This window comes from Gallus gallus, chromosome 1, assembly GCF_016699485.2.
Source record: "Gallus gallus isolate bGalGal1 chromosome 1, bGalGal1.mat.broiler.GRCg7b, whole genome shotgun sequence".
In the NCBI taxonomy this organism is placed as follows: Eukaryota; Metazoa; Chordata; class Aves; order Galliformes; family Phasianidae; genus Gallus; species Gallus gallus.
In genome coordinates this window covers 48,226,279-48,251,598 of record NC_052532.1, presented here as the reverse complement: position 1 = coordinate 48,251,598, position 25,320 = coordinate 48,226,279, and the positions used below count along the sequence as shown (strand labels likewise).

The 25,320-nt window shown below is 45.2% G+C and overlaps 2 protein-coding genes across 2 annotated transcripts; both read right to left on the bottom strand.

Moving 5' to 3' along the window:
• Positions 1-926: 926 nt before the first annotated feature.
• On the bottom strand, positions 927-9,939 carry DDX47 (DEAD-box helicase 47). Its single transcript, NM_001007853.2, has 12 exons — positions 9,831-9,939; positions 9,447-9,540; positions 7,307-7,495; positions 6,568-6,639; positions 5,971-6,089; positions 5,371-5,442; positions 5,124-5,240; positions 4,819-4,965; positions 4,377-4,514; positions 3,011-3,081; positions 2,382-2,511; positions 927-2,286 (listed from the first exon to the last, which is right to left on the bottom strand). The coding sequence occupies exons 1-12, from the start codon at positions 9,918-9,920 to the stop codon at positions 2,164-2,166; spliced, it is 1,362 nt and encodes a 453-aa protein (NP_001007854.1). The 5' UTR covers positions 9,921-9,939; the 3' UTR covers positions 927-2,163.
• Positions 9,940-15,535: 5,596 nt separating this feature from the next.
• Positions 15,536-20,517, bottom strand: APOLD1 (apolipoprotein L domain containing 1). Its single transcript, XM_004937676.5, has 2 exons — positions 20,481-20,517; positions 15,536-18,168 (listed from the first exon to the last, which is right to left on the bottom strand). The coding sequence occupies exon 2, from the start codon at positions 18,157-18,159 to the stop codon at positions 17,419-17,421; it is 741 nt and encodes a 246-aa protein (XP_004937733.2). The 5' UTR covers positions 18,160-18,168; positions 20,481-20,517; the 3' UTR covers positions 15,536-17,418.
• Positions 20,518-25,320: the final 4,803 nt, after the last annotated feature.

The following is a 25,320-nucleotide window of genomic DNA, read 5'->3' as shown; positions in this document are numbered from 1 at the left end:
ACTCTCCTGCACTACTCTTGCTAGTAGAGGACCTTTGATCCCAAGAAGGAGCACGACAGATCCTCCCTGCTGATGCAGCCTTCCACACAAGAAATGAGCAGAGGCTAAAGGCTCCACCAGTCAATTAAGTATCAGCAATCTCCAGAAGTAATGACCCTGTCCCACCTCCTCAAACAGTAAAATTGCCTTTCACATCACTTTACAAGATTGACTCAGGACTGGCTCTGTATGCCACCTAAGTTACATTGCTAGGATAGCATTGACAGGCTTATAATCAAGAGACCCAGAGACTTAGAGAGGTATAATCTTCATTTGTTGATAGCAGCTCCAATCCTGTCCAGTTTGTGAATCACTACATTCAACTATCCACACACCAGAAGAGCAGTTGGGAGAGCTCCCTTGCTCCACAGCATTTGCATCTCATTTCCTATGCTCACTCAAATTCCTCTGTTTTCTCATTTCTGGTACATCCTATGGCTATTTCCTCTTCTCCAAGGGCATGACTACTAAATGGACATGCAGAATTAATATACTTTGTCATTTGGCTTCTCTGTACCAAGATCTACAGAAGATCTGCACACTCTTCCTCCATTGTAAGAATATTTTCAGCTGTCAACAGACCCGAGTTCTGCAGAGTTATGTATCTGCCATTGAGCCTACACTGCTTTAGAATTATCATACTTGAAGGTGAATATTTGGAAAATTTGAGTAAACTATTAGAAAAAAAGGACAAAGGACACAGACACTTCTCACAACAGTGAGCACCTCTCTTCCTCACGAAGAGAAAAGACGATTTAAAACACGTTGCCTCTATTTCAAAATAGCTTAGTCAAAATCCACCTTTTCTGGAATGTCTCGCCTTAAAAATATAAGAACATTCTGACCAGCACAAATGTATTTGTAAGATACATGCTGATACTATGAAATACCAAATTTGCCATTTTTTATTATTACAATAGTTTCCGATTTCCATTCACACCTCAGACAATAAACTTGTGAACATAGTCTTTAATGGAGCAGAAATTTAAGTTTTTTTTTTTTTTTTTTTCATTATTATTCTAATGGACACTAAACTTCTGCGTTGGATGATCATGAAGCAGTTTCTCACCTATCTGGCCAAAGAGCAATGGTCAGTACAAAAAGTGCTACTTCCCATTGGCAATAACATTAACCTTCCAGTTTGTAGTGAAGAAAAGTACACTTCTTCCACTTTTGCAAGTCTGTAAGACTCTGAACTCGATACAAGACAAAAAACTGCCAGAGGAATCAACAGGGCAATGCAAAAGAACCTCTTCAAAACCCCTTTCTCTGTCACTCAGCTCATGGGCTGCTTTTCTATGTAAATACCACCCTCTCGTGTTAGTTTGTAAGTACTACAAGAATTGATCACAAAACAAAACAAAAAAAACCACAACCAAAAAACAACCAGCAAATGCAGAGCTCCCCTTGATCTTACTAATCATTACATACTCTCAGCTGAATTCCAGGCAGTGAACAGTCCAACCAGCCAGAACAGGCTCTCTCTGTTGGACCACTCTTCACCTGACTCACTTAAGGTATTTATGTCACATCTGAATTGCCAGTAAGAATGATGTAAGAGCAAAACCTTCTGGTAGAGCTGATATTCAAAATAAGCAAAACAGGTCAGTGACAATACAAAGAAAACCAATTTGCTTTAAAATTAAGCTATATTTGGAGTTCTACGAGTCACATGTCCTTTCAGTAAGGCAAAATCATCATGAATGTGCAGTGGAAACTTGGTTACTTCTTTTAACTTTTTCATCTCTTCCTTCTTCTTTCTGGCAGACTGGTTTCACCCCAGAGGTACTCAGTTTGGATAGTGAGACAGAGGCTGCAGCAATGGGCAAGTTGCACCCATCTCTTTGGGGATGAGCTGGGCCAGACCATACAGGCTTTCAATCCCTAATGGGACGATTTAGCTTCACTGAAAGATAGACTGACACCATTATACCACAATGACCAAGCTCAGTCTGTAAATGGTGAAGCAGAAGAGAGGAAGACCTTTTATGCCTTTTCCAGACAACTGCCCAATGCAACATTAAGCAGTTCTGAAAAAAATCCACCGGAGATGGCGGCGAAGACTATTTTTGCCAAGCTCATGTAGCCATAAACAGGAAAGTAAAAGTCTGTCCAAACACTGAGCTAGAAGGCTTTCCGCTTCTTCTTCTTCCCACCTGCCACCTTTTTCCTGACACCAAGAGCTTCTTCTGTATCATCATCATCAGCGTTCCGAGATCGCTTCTTCTCTCCCTGTTCCCGCAGCTCCTGCAACACAATCAAGAGATTGACAAAGAGTTGGGGCAGACAAGGAAATTCAGACCACCACTGTGAGTACACAAGGATGAAATGTCACCACTCACCATTCGGGCAAACCTCTGGGCCTCAGCCACACGCTCTGTTAGCATCATAACTTCCTCCTCTTGCATGGGGAATGCTGGCAGCTTCTTGCCTATCAGGTGTTCAATGCGCTGAAACAGCTCTACGTCATACCTGAGAAAAGATGCTAGCCTGAATCAGCCCAACTGGGACTCCTTCAGTTACCTCTGTCCACAGGCACTGCCCCTAATTGCACCCAATAGACATTGTTGGCTTGTGCTAATGCAGAGCAACTCTTAAATACATCCCAATAATGTCATCCTTCAGGGTGGCTTTGCTGATTTACCTCAGAAGTGTCTCAGCAAAGACTTCATTCAGCAGTTATCAAAACACGAAAACCTATTTAATCTGTATCATTTATTATAACAAGTGTACATATATTATGCAGTGAAGTTATAAACAACTAGCTCCAATAATTACATAGCTGCTTCTAGAATCGATCTCAGATCTTTCTCCCCACCCTGGACTTTGAATGCTCTCCCCTTTCAGTGAAGAAATCCAACTGGTCCCTCAAAAGGAAATATAGTATTTTCCTCTCATCGAGGATGAGGCCAACACACTCTGCTTTGAAAGACAACTGGGAAGAATAAGTCTGCGACATTTTAACACTTACTGTGTGACAAAGGTGATCGATTTGCCAGACCTTCCAGCTCGAGCTGTTCTTCCAACACGATGAATGTAATCCTGAAAGCAATTTTCTTCATAAGCAATAGGATATACACAACACGCACAAAAAGAGTTGGGGAAGATCCATCCTTATGATTGTTTCTTTCTTTATGGGGACAAAAGAGTCAGGATTTGATATGCTGACTGTATGCAGCATTAAAGTTTGGTAAGACACTGGCTTGTGGAAGCATATATTTGTTTTTAACCTTTGATTGGTTTCTAAAAGAAAAGATCATTACTCAAGACTGTAGGACAGAAGCTGTGAGACATGGATGCTAATGAAACTATCACTTCCTCAGAAAGCTAATACTTAAAAGTGAGCCAATGCTTCTACCTTCATTCTCAGGATTCAGTGTTCTACCTAGCCTGTCTTTGACAGAGGCAAGCACAATGAAAGGGAGAATGAACAAGAAGTTTGGAAGCTTCTATTCAGAGCCTTCAGTTTATATGGTTCTGGGCCGTTTTCTAGGTTTTATACTGCATTATGGAAGTCAAAACACTCCATGCAACAGGCAGTACCTGTGGGCGTCACTAAAGCATGAGAACACTCAGGACATGTTCTGTGACATGGTGAGCTGAGAGGGAGGTGCAAAAAACTGTAATGATGTCATTCATGTGGCTGCTCCCCAACTGTTGCCCTTCTATAATGACAAAATCAATTTCTCCAAAGATGAACCGCCTCTTCTTTTGTTGGCAGTGCATGGTACCTCTGATCTTTATAAGAAATAACAGCAAATCTTGAGCTGTATGTTAACGGTGTGCTTTCTGAAACCAAACTCATGAACAAAGCCACATCTGTAAGATAACGGTATGCTTTCTACAAGGAAGAAAGTTAGTAACTCACATTTTTCAGTTTGCTATACTTCTGTGATATGGAAGTGGAACATATCAAAGATACCATTCTTGATCAACTGAGCATGTGGGAAAATTTTGTATTTTAAACACAGTTTAAGCCTGGATTGCAGGAACACAGATGCCTACTTGAAGCCTGTAATATGTTAAAACTGTTCCCAAAAAGTCTCTAATCTGTTCAATATGGTATTAAAAAATACTCTTGAGCAGAAATACCAAGACAAAGAACACCCCTCACTTCTCCTCTTCTCTTATGGATTCAGTTTTGCAGCCCAGATCAGGCTACTCAAACTGAGATATCAGCTCAGTCGCTGAGGCTAAACAACTTCTTTCCATCTGCACAAGTGTGAACTACACGCCTTGTCAGCAGAACAGAGGAAAGTTGTTTCTTCCTTTGCCTAGCTTCAACACTATACTTCCTGGTGACAGAAGACCCTCAGCTGGCACACAGACTAACTTACCTTAGAGTGTGTAGGAATATCGAAGTTTATCACCACGTCTACGTGTGGGATATCCAGACCTCTGCTTGCAACATCAGTAGCCAGCAGAATAGACCGTGCCTTGGCCTTGAACTTGTTTAAAGAGCCCAAGCGTTTGTTCTGGAAGAGGGGTGGACAGAAAGGGAATGAGAGAATGTTCACTCCGGTTAGTACGCTCTTGTTGAAATATGATAGAGAAGAACTGTAGTAGAAACCACTCAAAAAGAAGAAAATAAGATCTCACTTCTCTAATTTCTAATTACACAAATCTGCAACAGTATCCACATTAGATTAACATCTACAGATCAGTCCAGTCAACTAGCTGTGACACGCTTCTGCAAGGTAGCTGTGACTCAGTATGGTGTAGTCCATCTCCTAAGTGACACGTCTCCTGCCTAGTGCGTCCTGTGAGATATGCCCATACCTGACTCATCTGCCCATGGAGAGGAATAGCAGTGAACCCAAGGTTACGGAGCAGTAGAGCAGTCCTCTGAGTATTGTTACATGTACTGCAGAATATCATGAAAGAATTTCCAGCTAGTTCATTCAATATATAAACCAGGTAGCTGTCCTGTAAAGAGAGGGGAAAAAAAGAAATTAATAAAGAAAATAATCAAATATGCTACGTTAAAGAGTAATTAAACTATGAAGCTAGAGAAGATACGTTGCAGATGTGAGAACAGTAAGATTAGCCATAGAATAGGAAAGAAACAGAAGAAGTGGTAATACCTTGAATTTGGATGGGATGAAAATGTAATACTGCTGTAGCTTTTCAACTGTCTGATATTTGGAAGACACAGCACATTTAACAGGATTCTTCAGAGCAGCACGCTGAAGTTTTTGAACCTAGGAAGATTAAAGTAAATCAACACTACAAGCTTCTGACAAAGTCTCTGTCCTTGTATCTGCATCAGACAGCCTAGTCGACAGTACAGCCTGAAGAAAGAAGAATTAAAGGAGAGTACTCGCCTCTCACCTGCTTGGTCATGGTGGCAGAAAACAGGAATGTCTTCCTGTCTCGAGGAATCACTTTCAGTATCTTATCCACCTGCGGAAAGAAAACGGAAAGAGAAATGCTGAGTACAACAGCAGTCAAGACATTGATTAGACCCTCCAAAAATAAGAGCCATCCAAGAGTAGAGTGCTGCATGCATGCATGCATCTTCGGCTCATAGAAGGCACAAATTTCCCCTCTTCCATGTGAAGTTTTAGTCTAATACTTTGTTGATAGTTAAGCAGCACAGACTCCAGAAGTCAAATGGCAGTGCAAAGAACAGGCAATATTCCTGCAGCAGAGTATGCATGATTGACAGTTAACACAGGAAACAATATCAGGCATTCCAGAGAACCCAGCTGACTTCACAGACAAAATGCCTCCTACTTGCTGGCTGGTACTTTGCAGAACTCTGCTAGGTTTAGCTCCCACCACACGCTTCCACGCAGTTATGAGATCTTAGTTATGAACTGCCAAAAACTTCTACAGAACTGTTTAATACAGCATTTTCTATATGACTGCATATAATGATTTGAAGGAACGTGTATGGTGTTCCAAAAGGCTCCTTCAGCACATTCCTACCTCTGTCTCAAAATCCATGTTGAGGATCCGGTCAGCTTCATCCATCACTAGGAACTTCAGAGCTCGTAAGTTGAAGCCCTTGGTGTTCTCCAGGTGATCCACCAGACGGCCAGGAGTTGCTACAAGGGAGTCAGAGAGAGCCAGTTAAGAATGAAAACAAAGATCCAAAGAATTAAGAGTTGTCAGTTACAGAAAGGAATTATTCACCAAATGTGAGTATAAGTAGGTTGCTTTGTGGTGAGCACTATTTCATCCTTGAAGTGCTTTGAAATAAGACCAGGCTCCATGAAGAATGCCCACATTTCCCACTCTCACAAAAAAAGGCAAAACAAACAGACAGCAGATGAGAAGTACTAAGAATGAGACCAGGGTTTTGAATACTTCAGCAGAGTTAAAGGCAGTCCAGCAGGAATGCTTTGGAATGAGCTCATAGCAGCAAGGCTACTGGTGCCTATTTTAGAAACATTAACATCTCAAGATGAAACAAATGAAGGATGTATTCCTGCTTCCTCAAAGACACACAAAAGCTTCTGCCACAATTTGGATGACTGTAATCTAATTATATTCATACCCCATACCTCGGGTATGTTGACTTACCGATTATAATATGTGGTTTCTTGGCTAAGGCCAGAGACTGAGACATTGAGTCAATTCCACCAACAATAACCGCTGCAGGACAAACAGAACACAGTGAATACCTCTGTTTATCTCCAGCCAACCTCTGGAGTATAACGTGTTTCTTCTTACTCCCTGCTACCCACAACTCTAAACAAATGAAAAGCTTGCTTTCTTTATGAAAATTGACTCTATTTTAGTATATGCCTGACTTTTCCAGGCCTCTTAAGCTACGCACTGAAGCCCTTACCTGCCTCAATTATTTTGTCACAGTTGAAGAGGTAGAGGCAGAGTCTACTCTTCAGCCTAACTCAGCTACAGAATCTGAGAATTCTTGAAATATCTAAAAAGCTTTTATGTCAGTATCTTAAAAAAAGAAAAAAAAAATAGACTGTTTGTGGGGAAGATTAAATTACATCATGTATAGCAGAGCTCTATGCAATTTAACACCAGTACAAACTTACTGCTGGGGAGATTCTCCACTACTTCCATCTTTAGCAGTTTGGACGTTAAATACTGAAGAGCTGCAGAGTGTTCCATAAGGGAAGACCATACCAGTCAAAAGCACAGTTTCTCTCCTATAACTGATATCAGCATCACAAAATTCTTTCACCTTGTGTTCAACCCTCCATACAAACATTCTCTGCTTTTCCCTTTGCATTCTCAGAGCTGGTCTTCAAACCTTCAAATGAAAGCATTCCAGTATCACAAGGCTACTTACCACTGTGGACACCAATGGAGGACCCAAGAGCTTCAAACTGCTCGGAGATTTGGAAGGCCAGCTCTCTCGTTGGTGTAAGGACAAGAGCAAATAATCGCTGAGGTGCATCCAGCAGTGCTTGAAGAATTGGCAAAGCAAACGCTCCTGTTTTCCCAGAGCCAGTTTCTGCCAGTCCAATGATATCTCTGCCTACAAGGAGTAGCAAGGAGAACAAAAAGTGTTACAAATCTGTATTAAATACAGTGGATTTCAAAGAATTATGCAATAAAGCATAGGACTTCACTAAATATAAAAAGAATAGCCTTGTCAATAAATCCCCTCCCTCATTCCCCCAAAAAGGGCAAGACACAAAAAAGGTAAAGGAGAACAGAAAGAGGTAACAGCGAATTTCAGAACATCTCTAGAGAATTCTAAAGTGTAACTTCATTTGTACACTGTAAGTTACAGCCACAATTCCTTTCAATTATGCTTCTGGGTAACATAACAATGTTCTTACATCTCAAAAGCCACACTTTATGCAGTAGATTAAAACAGTAAGCCAATCTGCTTGCAGTTAGCAAAGATTAGGATGGTAAGTGCCCTACCCCCAAAAAGCAACACTGTAGAATTCATCTGTAGGATTCGTTCTCACTTGCTAAATTCCAACAGCTGAGAAGAACACACTGCCAATAGGCCATAATCCAGAGAAAACTCAGGAATGTTATCTTAACCTTTCTTTTGCTTTTGAAGAGAATCTTCTAAATGGATTAAAAGAGTCTGACAACAGTCAAGTGCCAGGACAGAGCAGGCAATGAAAAGTCATTTCCATTTTAAAACCAGTGTCACTGCACTGTGCTTCTGTTCCAACCTCATGATGGATTCTTTCTGGATAAGAGATATTCTAGAGGTAGAAATATTTGTTGGATTCAGTAAGGTATTTCCCAGTCTTCCGGGGCGTTTACAGAAAGACACCGTGGCTTTGTTATTTCTCACTCCAGAAATCTGATTTCAAAGAATTGTCTGCTCACAGCAAAATGGCTTGTACAAGCTACGTAATCACTAACGGCATCTCCAATTTCAGAGGCAAACTGTAGATCTCTACCAGAAGAGTCACAGCCTCAGGTGTGCCAAAGTGTCCAGCATACCCCTGCGTACTTCAGAAAGGCCATGGGCAATGCTGAGTAGCAGCTCAAAAGACTGGGAACAGTTATACTTACCATGGAGTGCCAAAACTATCCAACAGTAGTGAACAGAGAAGAACCTGTGCACTAACTTGAAAGCTTGAAACTGCAGGCAATGTTCCAGGAGAAATAAACATTCCAGCTCCATCAGGGAAGGACACAAGAATGAACACCAGGATTGCTTCTACGTACAGAACTTCCATGAGGAAGATGGGAAAATGCTCTCAAACCTGTCACTTCATAGAATCATTAAGGCTGAAAAGACCACTAAGATCACCTCGTCCAGCTGTTATCCCATCCCCATCACGCTCGCTAACCACATCCCTCAGAGCCACATCCATGCATTTCTTGAATACCTGCCGGGACAGTGACTCTGCCACCTCCCTGGGCAGCCTGTTCCAATGTCTCACCACTCTGAGAAGAAATTTTTCCTAATATTCAACCTGAACCTCTCCTGGTGCGAGATAAGGCCATAAATCGTCGTCCTATTGCTGTTACCTGGGAGAAGAGGCCAGCTCCCAGCTCATCACCACCTCCTTTCAGGTTATTGCTGAGAATGGTAAGGTCTCAGTCTTCTCTGAGCCTCCTTCAGACAGACAATCCCAAATCCCTCAGCCAATCCCCACAAGACTTGCACTCCAGACCCTTCATAGCTCTGCTGCCCTTCTCTGGATGCGTTCCATGGCCTCTGTGTCTTTCTTGTAGCGAGGGGCCCAAAACAGAATGCCGCACTCGAGGTGTGGGCTCACCAGAGCTGAGTACAGAGGGACGGTCACCTCCCTGCTCCTGCTGGCTGCACCATTGCTGATACCGGCCAGGATGCCGTTGGCCTTCTTGCTCACGCGAGCACACTGCTTGCTGACATTCAGCCAGCTGTCAACTAACGCTCCCAGACCCTTTTCACTTCATCAGCAAAATTAATTCACGCAGAGCTCCCGGGGAACTCATCCCCACGCTGCGGATGGAAACAAACTGCTTACCCTGAAGAGCCACAGGAATAGCTTCCACTTGAATCTTTGTTGGTACCTTCCATCCCAGCTGGTCACAGGCTTCACACAGGACATCCGTCACTCCCTGAGTATCATCGAAAAGAGCGGGAAACGAAACATCAGTGAGCAACAAACGAAGTCACCAACCAAATCCGCACTGCAACGCAGTCCAGCCCGTCTCCACCACGGCCAAAGCCGGGCCCGCGCAGCACCACAGCGACATCCGCGCACGTGGCCGCCCCATGACCGGCGGCTCCGCCGAGCACGGGGCAGCTCCCACCCTCTCCCCGCCTGTACGCTTCATCTGCGGCGTGAAGGCAGACGGATGCTTCTCGGGAACGGCGCGGACCGCAACGAGCCCCAGCTCCGCCTCACCAAGTCCTTGAAGCTCCGCGCCTCTTCCACCACCGGCACCTCCTCAGCTTCCAGCCCGGCCGCCTTCCCCGGCTCCCCTCCCGCCGCCATGTTGGACCGCCCCTCCGACACGGCGCAGGGCACGCCGGGAGCTGTAGTCTCCCCGGGGCCGCAGCGGAGGGGCGGGGCCGGGCGCGTGGCCTCAGCCGGCGGCCCTCGTGTGCCGGTCCGTCACGGCGCTGCGCTGCCGCGGCGGGGCGGTACTCGCGGTCAGACCTCTGGCAGCGCGGGTCGTGCCTGAAGTAATAAGCTGTGTACGTTTTTTCTTTGGTTGCAGCCCAGGGTCCGGGGTGGCTTTCCGGGCTGTGAGGGCACACTGCTGGCTCATGTCCAGCTGCCATCCACCAGTACCTGCAAGTCCTTTTAGGCAGGGCTGTGCTCCATCCTTACGACCCCCAGCTTGTACTGATAGAGGGGGTTGCCACGACCCAGATGCAGACCTTGGATTTGTTGAACCTCATGAGGTCAACATGTTCCCACTGCTCAGCTGGTCCAGGTCTCTCTGGATGGCATCCTGTCCCTCAGGCATGTCAACCACACCACACGTCTTGGGGTCATCCACCACCTGCCAAGGGTGCACTTGATCCCACCGTTGACATCACTGATGAAGGTATTAAAGAGCATTGATCCCAGCACTGACCCCGGAGGGACACCACTCATTACTGATCTCCATCCAGACACTGAGCCGTTGATCACCACTCTCTGGGTATGATCTTGTTACCAGTCCATATACCAGTCCAATACCTCATCCATCAGACAGTCCACCTGTCAAATCCGTATCTTTCCAATTTGGAGAGAAGGATGCTGTGAGGCACCATGTCAAAGATCTTACTGAAGTCCAGACAGATTACATCAGTGGTTCTTCCCTTGTCCATTTGTGCAGTTATGCCATGGATGTCCAATCTTTTGCAGAGGAATTGTCTTGTGGGCCACATATATGTAGGTTACACCAAAAGAAATGCCTCCTATTTATTTCCGTGGAATTTACAACCAATACAAAGAGCACAATGACACTATTTGATAGAGCATATTATCAACTGCAAAACACTATTTTTCAGCACAGACACTACTATTAGATATGCATTTTTGCCAGTGATGAACAAGAGCTTGCATGCCACTCACTAAAACCTGCCCTGATGGAGTTGACCCACTGTCACTGTCGCCACTGCTGAAATGCAGCACCCACCACCTCACTGTGCTCACACCCACTGTTTGGTCTCTGCAGACATTCAGCAAACATCAATTAATGGCACCCACTGGAGTGCCATTTTTTCTGCGTGGAGGAATTCAATGAAACATCTGTTCTTCATATGCACTTCCATGTCAGACACCAACATGTCAAACTGCCCCTCCACTGCCATCTGCCACACAGCAACAAAATGTAATGGGATATCGGTGAGAAGGTTCAATCTCTACTGCTGTATCACCAACATTCGTCTGTGATATCATGGGCCAATACAACAAAATAGGAGGCATTACTTTCAGAGCAGATCTCATAAAATATATCAAATAGTTAATGTATATAAGTAACAAAATTATTTTATTCTTTAATATTTTTATTGAAAAAAAAGAAAAGGGCACAAAACTCATAAAACTTGTGGGCTATTTGACCTTTTTTTGTCAAACTAGCATACCTATCTGGTTCAATGGAAGTAGATGCAATCAGTGGATTCTCAAGGTGCTTGTCAGAGATTTTTGATAAAATTTTACTCTTCCTATACTTCATCCTTGAAAAGAGTTGTTCACAAATGCACATACTGCCAAAGAGCGATGACGTGAACTAGGCATGGATGTGAAGTGAGGGATGTTTTTCTCTGGTAAGAGAGGTCTTACAGTAAGAGTCTAGTAAAGAGGTGCAATCAGATCTTCCTCTGAGTGGACTGTCTAATTGCACCTCTCACCATTCCATTTGAAAATTAACAGGTAGTGTATTTATTTATTTTTATTATTATTATTATTTTATTTTTAATTAGTGTATTTTCACGTGAAAATAGAATTGCAAATATACCAATTTTTTTTTTCTTTTTTACAGTCTATTCTCAAATTCCTTTAGCAGAACAGAAAACTGCATGTTCACAAGACTGTGTTTAGCCAATGTATCAAAGTGCATAAAGTCTGGGCAGTCTGGTCTAGAGGTTGGTGATCCTGCTTGTGGCAGGGGGGTAGAAACTTGATGATCTTTGAGGTCCTTTTCAACCCAAGCCATTCTATGATTCCATGATTCCATGGTTCTATGATTCTGTAATTCGCCACAAATTGAGTTAGCACAGCGCTGTGCCCTCCCCATGTCCCACTTTCAGCTCAAACAGTGCTGATCACATACGGGTGTTTGGTCACTGCTAGCCATGGGTTGGACATGCCTGAGTTATGTCATCAAAGAAAGCCACTAAGTTGATCAAGCTGATGCCCTTGATGAAGCCATGCTGGTTATCCTGTATCAGGTCTCTCTCTTCCATATGCCTTAGCTTAGCTTCCAGGAGGATCTTCTCCATGACCTTCCCCAGCACTGAGGTGAGGCTGACAGGTGAGTATTTCCCTGAGCTGTCCTCTCTACCCTCCTTAAAAATGGATGTGACTTTGCCTTCACAACTTCAAAGTGCTGGAAACAACAAAACACGCTTAACTGTAGAAATAGAGCACAAAATGAGGGAATGAGAGTTGGGAGTGGAAGCTGGCATTCTCCACCTCTCATGATAGGTGCTATTGCTGACCAAACAGGGAACCTGTGAAAGGTGGAAATGGTGATGAATTTAGTGGCCTTTGACGGACATATGTCATAACTGTCATTCCTGAACTGCCTACTTTCCATCTGGTCTGAGTGTGGCCTCTTGGATCTGTAGTCCCAATGCTGAGTGCATCAGGGCACCCTCATAGCTAGGTGAATGTCCTTTGCTCTATGGAAAATGGATGTTAACATATCAAAGAGCTTGGGCCTGGGAAAGACAGCGGAGGTGATGACAAAACAGAACTCAATGACAGCATTTCTGAGCACACCCCCATCTCTCTTGCCGCTTGGGAAGCCCAACTGGGTGTGCCAGCAGTGGAAATGCTGACGTTCGTGAGCATCTGTCACTGGATTCCTAGTGTGCCATTTCCTCTGCTCCCAGAACAATGAGGAAAGTTAGAGGAAATCCGAACAAACTCTCTGCATGACAGGGAAAGGAAAGGAAACCTGGAACAATTCACTGGGCAGCAGTGGAAACGAACTTGCTGCATCCCACTGTGCTCAGGAGCAGTGATTTAAAAGCAAACAAAAAGCAGAAAGCACTTGGTGTAGATGCTGGCTATGACCACACATTTAAAACAATTATAACAGTTTGAGCCACGAGCTATCTGTTTATCCTTAGTGCTAAATGTTATGCCTGTCCAGTACCTAAGACATGAGCCCTTACCATGTGATGCCTCAGGAAATGGAGTCAGGGATGTGACAGGAAGTCGCTCACTCTTTGTTGAGCTTGCTTCTCAGATAATACTGTAAGTGCTGTTCTGGTGGGGGCAGGGGGCCAGTTCACCACCTATTCTAATGCATTTCAGTTGGGGTAATTCCATCCCGTTAGTAAATGTGCATTGAACAGAAGTTTCTGACTGTCCTCAACTCTGAAGAAAATCCCTGTTTGTGATAAAAAATGTATCGCTTCTCTTTTTGTGCTGCAGTGCCAGGGCTCTGTAAATTACACTGGACTTCAAAACTTTCACTACAGGGATTTTAGTCTTGGCCTTTGAACAAGCACATTCCTAACCCTACTGCTTGTTAAAAGCTCATTTTTCTTTAGGAAGTGCAGTGTGGGCACATATATACACGGACGAATTTTAGTACAGATGTAACGGTAATTATTCTGTCTGTACTCAGCACTGGTGAGGTCGCATCTCAAGTATTGTACTCAGTTTTGGGCCCCTCGCTACAAGAAAGACATTGAGGCCCTGGGGCTTGTCCAGAGAAGGGTAACAGAGCTGTGAGGGGTCTGGAGCACAAGTCTGATGGGGAGCAGCTGAGGGGACTGGGGTTGTTCAGCCTGGAGAAGAGGTGCTCAGGGGAGGCCTTATTGCTCCCTACACTGACCTGAAAGGAGGTTGTGGAGAGGTGGGGGTCAGCCTCTTCTTCCAGGTAACGGAGAGAGAATGGCCTCAATTTGCACCAGGGGAGGTTCAGGTTGGATATTAGAAAAAACTTCTTCTCTGTAAGAGTGGTGGTGTATTGGAACAGAGTGCCCAGGTAGCAGTGGAGTAACCATCCCTGGAGGTGTTCAAGAAACATGTGGATGTGGCATTAAGGACATGGTTATTGGGTATGGCGAGGCTGCATTGATAGTTGGACTGGACGATCTTAGTGGTCTTATTCAATCTTAATGATTCTATGATTCTGTGTTTCTATTTCATAATTGATGCATACTAACACAAGATGGACAATGTGTATAGTAGATCACAGTTGATGATAAATAATTCAGCCTACTCATCAGAATGCCCAGGAAGAGCCTATTGGCATATCGTCATACCCTGACTCTGTTCAGACTCCTTTACTATAAAAAACTTCTATTATGCTTTCAAACATACTATGGGAGTTTGCATTAAAATGGCTATTGTATTACTGCTTCATCACTGGATCGTTCTTCCGTGGAGCACTTTCAGTACAAGGAGAATAAGAGTGACAACAAGAGGCCCGGCTTCATAACTGCCAGCCCAGGCTAATGATCAGCACACACACTTCTTTCCTCCAAGCCCAGCTACTGAAGGAAGGGTTCAACCAACACATCTCATTTGAAGGGTAAATAACTACCATGAAAGAGCTGCTTACCTAAGGCACTTCCCCTAGATGCTGCTTTTAATTCTAGGTTGAAATCAAGCCATTAAGTGGAAAGGGAATGAGACCTGTCCAGCAAAGCATGGTACCTTAAGTTCAGTCACACTCACACATCTGCACTGCACAACAACACATATCCTGACCTGAAGTGAAGGGTTAACCTAAGGGAAAAACAGAACAGAAGCAGGATTTTTTGCTTGTGTAGCTGGGATGGAAGTAAAAGTGTCTCTCATTTGTCCTTAGCTGAATGAACACTTAGCTGAAACAGTGGTGTGATTGCAGTGTAGAGCTGCACTAAGCAAAGCAAACCAGCCCTCACGAAGCTATGAGCTATCCACTTCATATTCTTCTCTCAGATCAGCTCATTCAGAGCTGCGTTGTTGCTCCCATGTTGTTCCCTGTAAAAAGGTACACAGACAAAAGCAACACTGCCAAAAAATTGAGAAGGTAGGAGAAATAGTCTGTGATGATGAAAACAGCTTTCTCAAAAGAATGGTGAAGTCATAACCATCCTTGTGGAGCTGGCTCATGAGATGCTGGGGCACTAAGAGAATTTTGCACTAGGCCTGTCTCTGCACAGCACACAGTTCACACCCCAAAAGCACACATACATACCTGCATATATACACCTTGAAGTGTTTGTGTGTCAGAAGCCAGCACGCACACCAGGGTGTGCACTCACACAGACATAAATACATACGCTCATACACAAATGATGATGCCACTTTTCATTCTCCCTTTCTGAGCACACCCCTAGCTGCTCATACAGATTGCTCAGCTCCAGTGTCTGGAGCGTGAAATCGAGTGCTTGAGGCAGGGGCAGGAATGTGATCACATGCAGGTGTGCAGAGAGACACTGACACAAAAGTACTTCATATTCATTTAATGGAACTAGCAGTGTACTTTCCCCTTACAGCAAACAGGTATGTGCATTACAGACAACTGAGTCACATTCTGAGGGACAAAAGCTTTTGTTTTACACGTCAAAACACATGTTGAAGTCTTGACAGAAAGAGACAACTTAAGATGGAGTTGAGCTTTGTGAGTTGGAGTATAGCCCTCCCCAGGAGTATGCTCAGTGCTATAGAATTACAAATTGGCTTTTTCATCATTTTGATTCACCAATCCTAAGGAAAGTTCCCCTCACCACCTGAGTTCTACTAGTAGGGGCGGAATTGGTCCTGCATTAAGTTCTCTGGTTGTCTCAAGCTAGATTCTGGGGTCTCTTCCTTGCAGCTCTTCCAGGTACTGACATGATCTCCATCACCACAGCACCTGAGCACTTCAGAATACTTATCGCAGTAACATCCTTGTGAGGTAGGGAAGTGCTACTGTTCCCATTTTTGCACAGAGAACTGAGGCACTGAGGGGCTGAAAATCACAAAGGACATCCTTAGCAGGACAGTCACTGAAGACAGACGAAACTGAGTCCAAGTCATTCCTCCTGCTTCCTCAGTGCTCTGACCACTGAATCATCCTACTCTTCTGCACCCTTGTTGACTATTAGTACCAATATACGTATTGCTGATGTGAAGCCTTCCCTGGGAAGCTTTGCTAAGTGTAGCTCTCTGTGTGTGCTGCCTCCTCCCTCCCCAGACAACCGCTGTGGGTCTCACAGGCTGTTTGCACAGAGAGCAGCACTACCACCTCTCAGGTGTGCTCTTCTCTCAGCTGGTCTCCAGCTTAGACCATAACACCAGCATACTCTTCCCCCCATGCTCCAAGAGGTACACTTACTCTTCTCCCCAGAGAGGCCCCTGGGGCAGGCTCTGGTCCTAGGGTCACTGACCCATCTTCCTCCCTGTTTTGGTTTCTAAGATCTGTCACTGGTTAACCACAGTTCACCTATCTTATGACTACCAGCATTCATCTTTCCCTTTCCTACAGGGACTTACCCTCACAGCCAAAGAACTTGTAACTTGCTCTCACTTGCCACAGACTTGCTTTGCCTCTAAGAACAGCTGCACTCCTTTGGAGCAGAGACCTCTTTTTAAAAGGAAAAACAAAATATTTAAATAAAATATCAAAACTTTAAAATACAATATCAAAACGTTAAAAACATCTCACGTAAATAAATAGGACACAAACATCACAGTTCTCAGCCTGGAGAGGTTTCTTTATAAAGGATAACAGTTTCTGGCTCCTCTGTTTCACCCTGGGACGACTGAGCCATCCACACCGTCTGTCATATCCGGGGCTGCTCCTTTCAACAGCCTTCCCAGATGTACCTTGGTAACGGGGCTGTGCTCTACTGGAAGCTGGTGGCTGGTGGCTCTTTGAGGGTATCACAGCCCCTTCAGCATTCATAGATTCACGAGTTATCCACAAGCCAGGGTCAGTCAGCACCAAGACTGCAGGGATTTCATCACTCTGCTGACCTGCTTTTTTCTGCTACATGAGGAAGCAGAGTCATGGAGGAGGATGGGGAAACATGGAACTGAGGAATGGCCGCCTATCCCTGCATTCTGGCTCCTGGATCTGCTGCCACGTACCCAGTAGTCCACGTGTCCCTCATGACCTCTATCTTGAGCCAGGGGGCTGCTGTGAGGCAGTGGGGTGTATCTGTGTATGTATGTAACTCTGTCTTGCTATCAGGGAGAGTTTTGTGTTCAGATATAAATAAGGCACAAGAGCTGTGTGCATCTATGTGGACGAGCACCATCAATATTACAACAGCAACAGGTAGCAGTGCTAATGGTGAGAATTATGTAGTGTTTTCAAGCCTGGTTTCATTATAGGGCAACTACTGTTTCAGCTGGATGGTCTTGGGGTCTCAGTAGTGGTTCTAGCCCCCAAGCTGAGTTTCCTCATCCGTGGGGAAAGCTCTGTCCTGGACTCAAGGAGTTCACAGACTTCGTCCATTGCCCTGGTGCAGATCTCAAGGTTGGCAGCCAGCTTCTGGATTTTGGCCTTCAGCATGGCCTGGCTCACTTTTGTGACCTCTTTTGTGTATTCTGGCACAAGGAAGCTGTGGGAGCCACAGAAGACCATGAAGCAGACGGAGTTATACAGGGAGATGGATGCTCTCTTCTCTGACTGGAGAAGCTTGGGGTCCCCTGGGCCCTGCCCACGGCGGAGGAATTCCAGGCAGCCGAGGATTTCCCTCATCTGTTTCCGACAAGTCACTGCAATTTCCTGCACCTTCTTCACCTCCTGGGAGTTGCAGAGCACAGCAGAGAGATCGGAGGTGATGCTGACAGCCCCCCCTGCAGTGGCCAAGCCCAAACCCACTGCTGATGCCAGGAGGGAGGCTCCCAGTGTAGCTGGGCTTAGGGACAGCCCCACGATGGCCGTGACTGCTCCCACGGCAGTCAGTGAGCTCCCACTGATGTTGCCAATCAGGGATCTTTTGCGAAGCTTGTTGATTTTACGAGCTGCCTTGTGAAGGTGAGCAATGTGACCCCGCAGCCTCCGTCGCTGATCCAGCAGCGCTACGTGGAAGTGATGCGTGGGGTCTGGCGTCTGGGGACGGGCAGTGCCGTTCCTCTCCATGGCCTCTGTCTAGAAACAGAAGAAGATGGGTTGGGATTCATCTAAAAAGCACAAGCCCCGCTCAGCCTTGACCTCCATCCCAAGGATGGCATCCAGCCAATTTTCTCGCTTCGCCTTACTGCTTGGAATGTTTGCTGTCTGCATGCATGCACATGCTCACGTACATGTTCTCACACGCACGTACACACACATATGCATAGCCACTCTATTCTGACTTTCATACAGGGGAAGTTTTTGGAGTTTTTTGTCACCCTTGAGAAGATTAAAACGTCTATGTAGGAGTTGAACTCGATGATCCTTATGGATCCCTTCCAACTCAGGTCATTCTATGATCTTAAGGGCTGGGGTCAGGGGTACTGTTGTTGTTCTGTGAAAACATGCAATGTTTCTTCCAATCCAAGGGACATAAATTCCATTAAGGTTAAGTGACTCAGGGCCCAGTGCAGTAATGCTGCCAGAACTACATGGTGGTGTCCTCCCGATGGGATTCAGAGGTTTTATAATATTCAAGGGCATATTTCAAAGGCAAGTCCAGACTACGAGGAGATAAAAGCCACCCATCCTAGGTTTCTCTCTAGGGGTCCTTTCCCATTAAAGGAGGACAGAGGGAAGCTGCTGAGGGGAGTCAAGGTCTAGTTTTTCCATCTATGAGCTGGGAATGCCTCAGACGGCGATTGTGAACATCCTTCCTCTCTTTATGCTTAAGTAACTCAAGGTCCTGCACCACTTCTTTCTTACTGTAACCTGGCGTCAGGATCCAGACAAAGATGGGAATCATTGTTTTGCAGTACTCAGTCCAGCCTATGGCTGTGAATCCTCAGTGGTGGTGACAGAGAGGCCCATGAACCATGCGTTAAGAGGTCCATGGACTATGTTTAAGAAGTCCATGAAGGGCACATCAGAATAGGAAGCCCATTTTCAGTGTACACATTCCTGGGGGACTACCGGGGAGAACAGTGCTGGCTGTGGTAATGTCTCCCTTCTAAGATGGTGAATCCTTGGGGTTTCAGAGCTATGTGATCTCTCTTCTCTCTGTACTTTTTCACCAGGGTAGAAGGAAATGTTCCAATGAGCATTTTCAAATTGCTCTATGGTTACAATGTGCTTTATAAAGGAAGCCAGCATCCTCATTCCTGTTTTACGTGGATGGCAGCTGAGGCACAAGAAGCAACAGGAGGGATGCAGCATCACCAGCTGTCTGATGAGGGCAGTGCTCGTGCTCTCCACACCACTACACCATATAGAAAGCCACATTGCCTCTGTGTTTAACAATATCTAGACATGGATCTAAGAAACTGGTCACATTCCACATTGCCCTCATAACCACAATAAGACTGTAGGAGAAAGATTTTGTCCCAGGGCCAGCTAAATGTAACTATTAATTACTGCAGACATGTTTTCTAAGTCCTCATTATTGTATGAATCGGAGGGGCCCAATCCCTCACACTGGGCACACTGTATGGTTTGGTTCTTCAGGGCTTTCATTCTGCAGACTCCTTTGTCTTTCAGAAGAAAGAAGCCATCTACCATTAAGAGTCTTTCCACCCTAAAGAGTGTAAGTAAATAATTCTTGCTGTCATTTTTCTTTTCTGCTTTTCCTAATCCATTTCATGTAGAATCCTTTAGGGCCTCCTCTGCCCCTGTAACCATCAGAACAATCATGCCAGTTTCTCTCAGGCCTTTGTCATCATTGGGCTATTTGAGCCACTCAGTACATTGTGCTTTTCTTAGCTGGAGGCACTGTCCTCTTATTTTTTACTCTGCAGTCAGGGATTAAGCTGAAGGCACAAGGACTAAAACTAAGCCTAATAGGTACTGGTGTCAAAATGAGCAATGAGCACATCATCAACGACTTAGCAACTGATCATTAAATATATTCATTCCTGTTGCTTCTTAATATCTTGTTCTCCAGATTTTCTTGTGGACAACAGTCTCTGGTAATGCCAGCAGCCATCTCACTGCACAGTTAGTAGAACAGTCGTTTAATATATAAAATCAACCTTACAGTGATGCATGTCTTTTGAATGCACAGATTTTTGCCAGCATAAAGGAAGAAAAAGCCGTCTCCCCACTCTTAGAGAAAAACCCCCCAACAATAACTGTTTAGTTAAATTACTACTAGTAGTAAATAACAAATTCTATTTGTTAATAAATTCATAATAAATTATTGATAAATATTAAGAAATAGGGTTTTTTGTTTGTTTGTTTGTTTTAATGTTATGAAATAATGCGTACATTAGTCCCAATCTGCAGCTAAACTTGAAACGCTTTCCTAAAGCAGTACTCAGACGGATTCAAAAGAAAAAGTGATTCAAACTTACCTTCAGTTTCTGGCTGACCTCCCCACAGACGTGTCTTGGTCTGTTTCTGGAGGAGACCAATTTATAGCTCCCGTGGACCAATTGCTGCAATGGGAATGCTTTGCCTCATACTGGGAGTTTGCCATTTCCTGCTCTCCCTTGTGCAGACGGATGTGACACACTGGAAAGTGACCTGCAGGACAGCGAGCACACATCATGTTCAGGAAACGATCCCTGCGAATGAGCATTGTGTGTTCGCTTTTCCTGAAGTCTAGGGGGGAAAAAAATAATTAAATCTCAGCCTATTCCTGGCTAGTGCACTCATTCCCTCCAGGGAGCAGTTGCCTTTCCTTTCCCTGAAATAGCAACTGACTTGAGTCTGTGCTCGAGCCACCAATTACTTGATGACTGAAGTTTCTCCCCTCCCATACCTAGAGCATCAACCAGCCAGCTTCTTCATTCAAGGCCAGTGTACTTTCAAAATCCTGGCTCTTTGGGACGACCGTGCCCGTGATTGGCTGCAAGGCAGCAGTGCTGCGTGAGAGCTGGAGCAGGGCTACAGCCCATAAAAGGAAAGCAGCTCAAAAATCAAAGAATCATAGAACTGTAGAATTTCTTGAGTTTGAAGGGAAACATAAGGATCATTGAGTCCAACTCCTGGCTCCATACAGGACGACACAAAAGTCAGATCATGTGTCTGAGAGCCTTGTCCAGATGCTTCTTGAACTCTGGCATCTTGAGGCCATGCCCACTGCCCTGGGCAGCCTGTTCCATGCCCACCAACCTCTGGTGGAGAACTTCTTCCTGATATCCAACCTGACCTTGCCCTGATACAACTCTACGCTTTTCCCTTGGGCCCTGTGGCAAGATGGCTGCTCTGGATTCCCATTCTTACCCCTTCTGAGTAGACAAAACCATGCACAAACTTTAAAAGTGGGTGATCTCCTGGTGGTTTTGCTGTTTCTTAACCATGGGCACTGTTCTTTCCCTGAGGTGCCCACCCAGCAGTCGATGACCAGAAGGAAAGGTCACTCGGATCCCCTCCTCTGCTGCCTGCGGTTGCTTGGCAGCTGTCCCTACAAAAGGATGTGTCCTGGGTGAAGTGGTCAGAGTAATGGGGACGGTGTAAGTGACCCTCCTGCTCACTGAAGGGGAACTGTGAGCTGCACAGACGCTTCGTTGCTGAAGCTGACCTAAAGAAGGGACAAGGACTGTGGAGCTGCAGGCAGAGAGAGGAGAATGCTGAAGCTGTTCATTTTTGTGTCAGCTTAGTTTTGGACCATCTTAAAATGACTGTGAAACGGTATGTCAAGTGTTTCGTCAAGGCGGACTTGCATGACACTGAGCATTAACTTAAAAAACTGATAGCACTGAAGAGCTACTTCAACCTGCCACAGACTTGGAAAGAGAAAACGTTGTTTGGAAGGTTCTTAAATAAGCAGTCTTTGTCAGTTACATTTTGTACGCATTACATGTTAACAGGAAGGTGAATTTTGACACCGAGGGAAACTGTGCTTCAACCTTTCCCTTTGTTTTAGCAAACATAAGCTTGAATTGGAGCCCATCAGCTTTGGCGAGGGTTTGCAGCTGACAGATGTGGTATTTCTTTTGTACAAGGAGAACATTTCTCCATAACCCATCCCAATAACAAGATGCATACCCAGCAAATAAAGATTTTCCATGAAGAGCTACAGATAGTGATCATAGAATCACAGAACAGTTTGAGTTGGAAGAGACCTTTAAAGGCCATCTGGTCCAACTCCCCTGCAATGAACAGGGACACCCACAGCTCCATCAGGGTGCTCAAAGCCCCTCCAGCCTGACCTTGGATGTCTCCAGGGACGGGGATCCACCACCTCTCTGGGCAACCTGTGCCAGTGCCTCATCACCCTCATCTTCCTTATATCCAGCCTAAATCTCCCCTCTTTTAGTTTGAAATCATTTCCCCTTGTCCTGTCACAGCAGTCCATGCTGTAAAGTCTATCCCCTTCTTTCTTACAGCCCCCCCTTTAAATACCAAAAGGCTGCTATAATGTCAACTTGATTTTTAAAAATAAATGTTCATTAGAATAAGAAGCATTATTTCCTAGGGAGCATGCTGTAGCATGCTGGTTTTGTCCCTACTCACACTCTCACAAGCATCTCTGTGCTGTAATTCTCTTCTCTCCCACTGATAGTATGGAGACCTCCCCAGCCAGGATGGGAGACAGACTGGGAGAAGGATCAGAGAGGAGCATCTTCCCTGAGTGCCTCCCAGGTAAGTGAAAGGCTTTCAGCACTGTTATCCCAGCTGCCCAGATGTGAGGACATCTGCTGAGTCACCAGGAAGGTCCCAGGGGCTGTGAGTGAATCTCATCTACCAGGGACCTCAAGACCGGTGGGGTATGCCTGACCTTCACTGAGCAGTGCTGTGTGCTGTATGTTTTCACCCAAATCTCTCTGCTGTTGCAGTCCTTTCATTCTTGACCCATGAGGAGCTGGGGCTGGAGGGTGGAACAGGTACAGCTGATGTTTCACAAATAAATGCCCCAGCAAAAATGGTCCCTCTGCTCCACCCTTTCCCCATCTAGCCACATCCTCTTGAAATGGGCAGAAGCCAGAACCATGCAAAATCTGCCCTGAAGGCATTCTGTGGGAGCAGATGACAATCAAGGGGAAGGAAGGATGTTTTATTGCTTGGGCTTTCTTCCTTCCAGCAAGTTTTGGCAGAAGAGGCTGGTCTTTCTGCTCTCGTTCTCTCCAGCAGGAGGGATGTAGGGCAGAACTGTTTATTTTGAAGCTGTTTGGAACAACTGCAGTGTGACATTCGATGATAGAGTTTCAAAGATACACTTCCTCTACTAATATTATTTGATCAAAAGTATGTTTACATTCAAATATCATCTTTATGACATGGGAGGTTTTGTCATGTTTAGTGTTTTCAGCTGTATCCCGGGGTTAAAAGCTGTGTTTTATTTTTTGGTGATAGACTGAATTGATGACAAATTTTAACTCTTTGTGGTAAGCCATTCATACACATTTTGTGAAAACCCGAAATAATCCAAAACTAAAAAATAATGTAAACCAGGTCAAAAAGGCTACACTGGCTTTTAGTAATCTTACTAGTAGAATGAAATTTGGAGCACAAATCTTTGGAGGAGCAGCTGAGGGAACTGTGGTTGTTCAGTCTGGAGAAGAGGAGCTCAGGGGAGACCTTATTGCTCTCTACCATGACATCAAGGGAGACTGTGGTGAGCTGAGGGTCAGCCTCTTCTCACTGGTAACGGTGAGAGAATGAGCACTGATGGCCTCAAGTTGTGCCAGAGAGAGTTCAATTCGGATATTAGGAATTAGTTATTCTCAGAAAGTGGTGCTGCAGTGGCAGAGGCTGCCCAGGGAGGTGGTTCAACACCTGGAGGTGTTCAAGAACCATGTGGACGTGGCACTGAGGACATGGTCAGTGGGCATGGTGGGGATGGGCTGACAGTTGGACTGGATGATCTTAGTGGTTTCATACGACCTTAATGATTCTATGATTCTAAGATTCTATGAAATCAATTTTTTTCAAAGCATTCATGAGACAGGCTGCTCAGGGCTCTGGTCACCTGTGTGGGGGTGATTTCAGCTCAAAGAAAATGTTGGTTTTGGAGAAAGACAGGTCTGGCCAGGGAGGAGGAATGGGACAGTACTGTATTACGCCAGTGCATTAACGCCTGTTCCTGCTGCGAACATGCATTCACATGACGAGAACACCATCTTAACTTGCCTTGTCAAAACACTGCCAGAGGTGTCCGTAGAGATCAAATATTGATTAGAATATGGAGAGCAAATTACTGCTATTGAATAAGCAGACCAACTGACACTGTCACCCACCACCTTTAATTATATGCTTTACACATGGCACAAGGTGCTCCCTGACGCACAAAAACCAGCTCCCCACTGAGTCTCAAGCCTTGCCCGTGGCACAGCTGATGGGACTGAGTTGGGCTTGCTCAGTGTCTCAGCATCAACACCACGGTGAGTGGGCCTGGCTGCCTGTGCCCTCAAGCGCTGCTGATAACAGAGAATGCTTACTGTTTCACTCATACTGAATCATTCCAATGCTGCAAGGAAACCTTGTAGAAATAGTTAACCTGGCTTCTCCTGACATTTTTTTTTGTGGACTTCTTGATGGCTGAGCTTGTGCTGCAACACTGACTCCAAGGAAATAAGAGTCTGAATTCTTCTTACCACAGGTCTACTAATGGGACACCTATCAAGGGCATCTTACCACTCCCGTAAGGGCTGCCCAGGTTTCCATGAGAGGGGAAGATGACTTGCTGTGGAGCCAGGATGTAATGGGGACTGGCACTTGGCACTTCTCCCCGGCTCCTGGTTCAGATGTGTACTATGCACTCCGCTGCCCAATGTCCCTGAAACAGTTTAAAGAGCAAACGAAGATGGTCAGCAGCTCTTGACTTGAATGGGTTTGTTCTGTTTCCTAACACCCTCCTGATCAGAACATGGAAGGGAGGAAAGGAAACCTGTGAGAGAATGTACTGCTGTGCATCTGCAGATACGCCCAAAAACATGAGCGGAAGCCATAAAGATGGGGCATGATCAAATGACCTCTTGGTGTGCAAACATGTGCAGTTTTACAGAATGCTTACTAAAAATGGCATCATCCTGAGAAGCACAAAGGCTTAGAGGAAGAGGAGAAATTTCTTCTCAGGAAGAGCAGTGCTGCTGTGGCACAGGCTGCCCGGGGTGGTGGTGGAGTCACCGTCCTTGGAGGTGTTCCAGAGCCGTGTGGATGTGGCACTGAGGGACGTGGTCAGTGGGCATGGTGGGGATGGGCTGGCAGTTGGACTGGGTGATCATAACAGTTCTGTGATTCCACGAT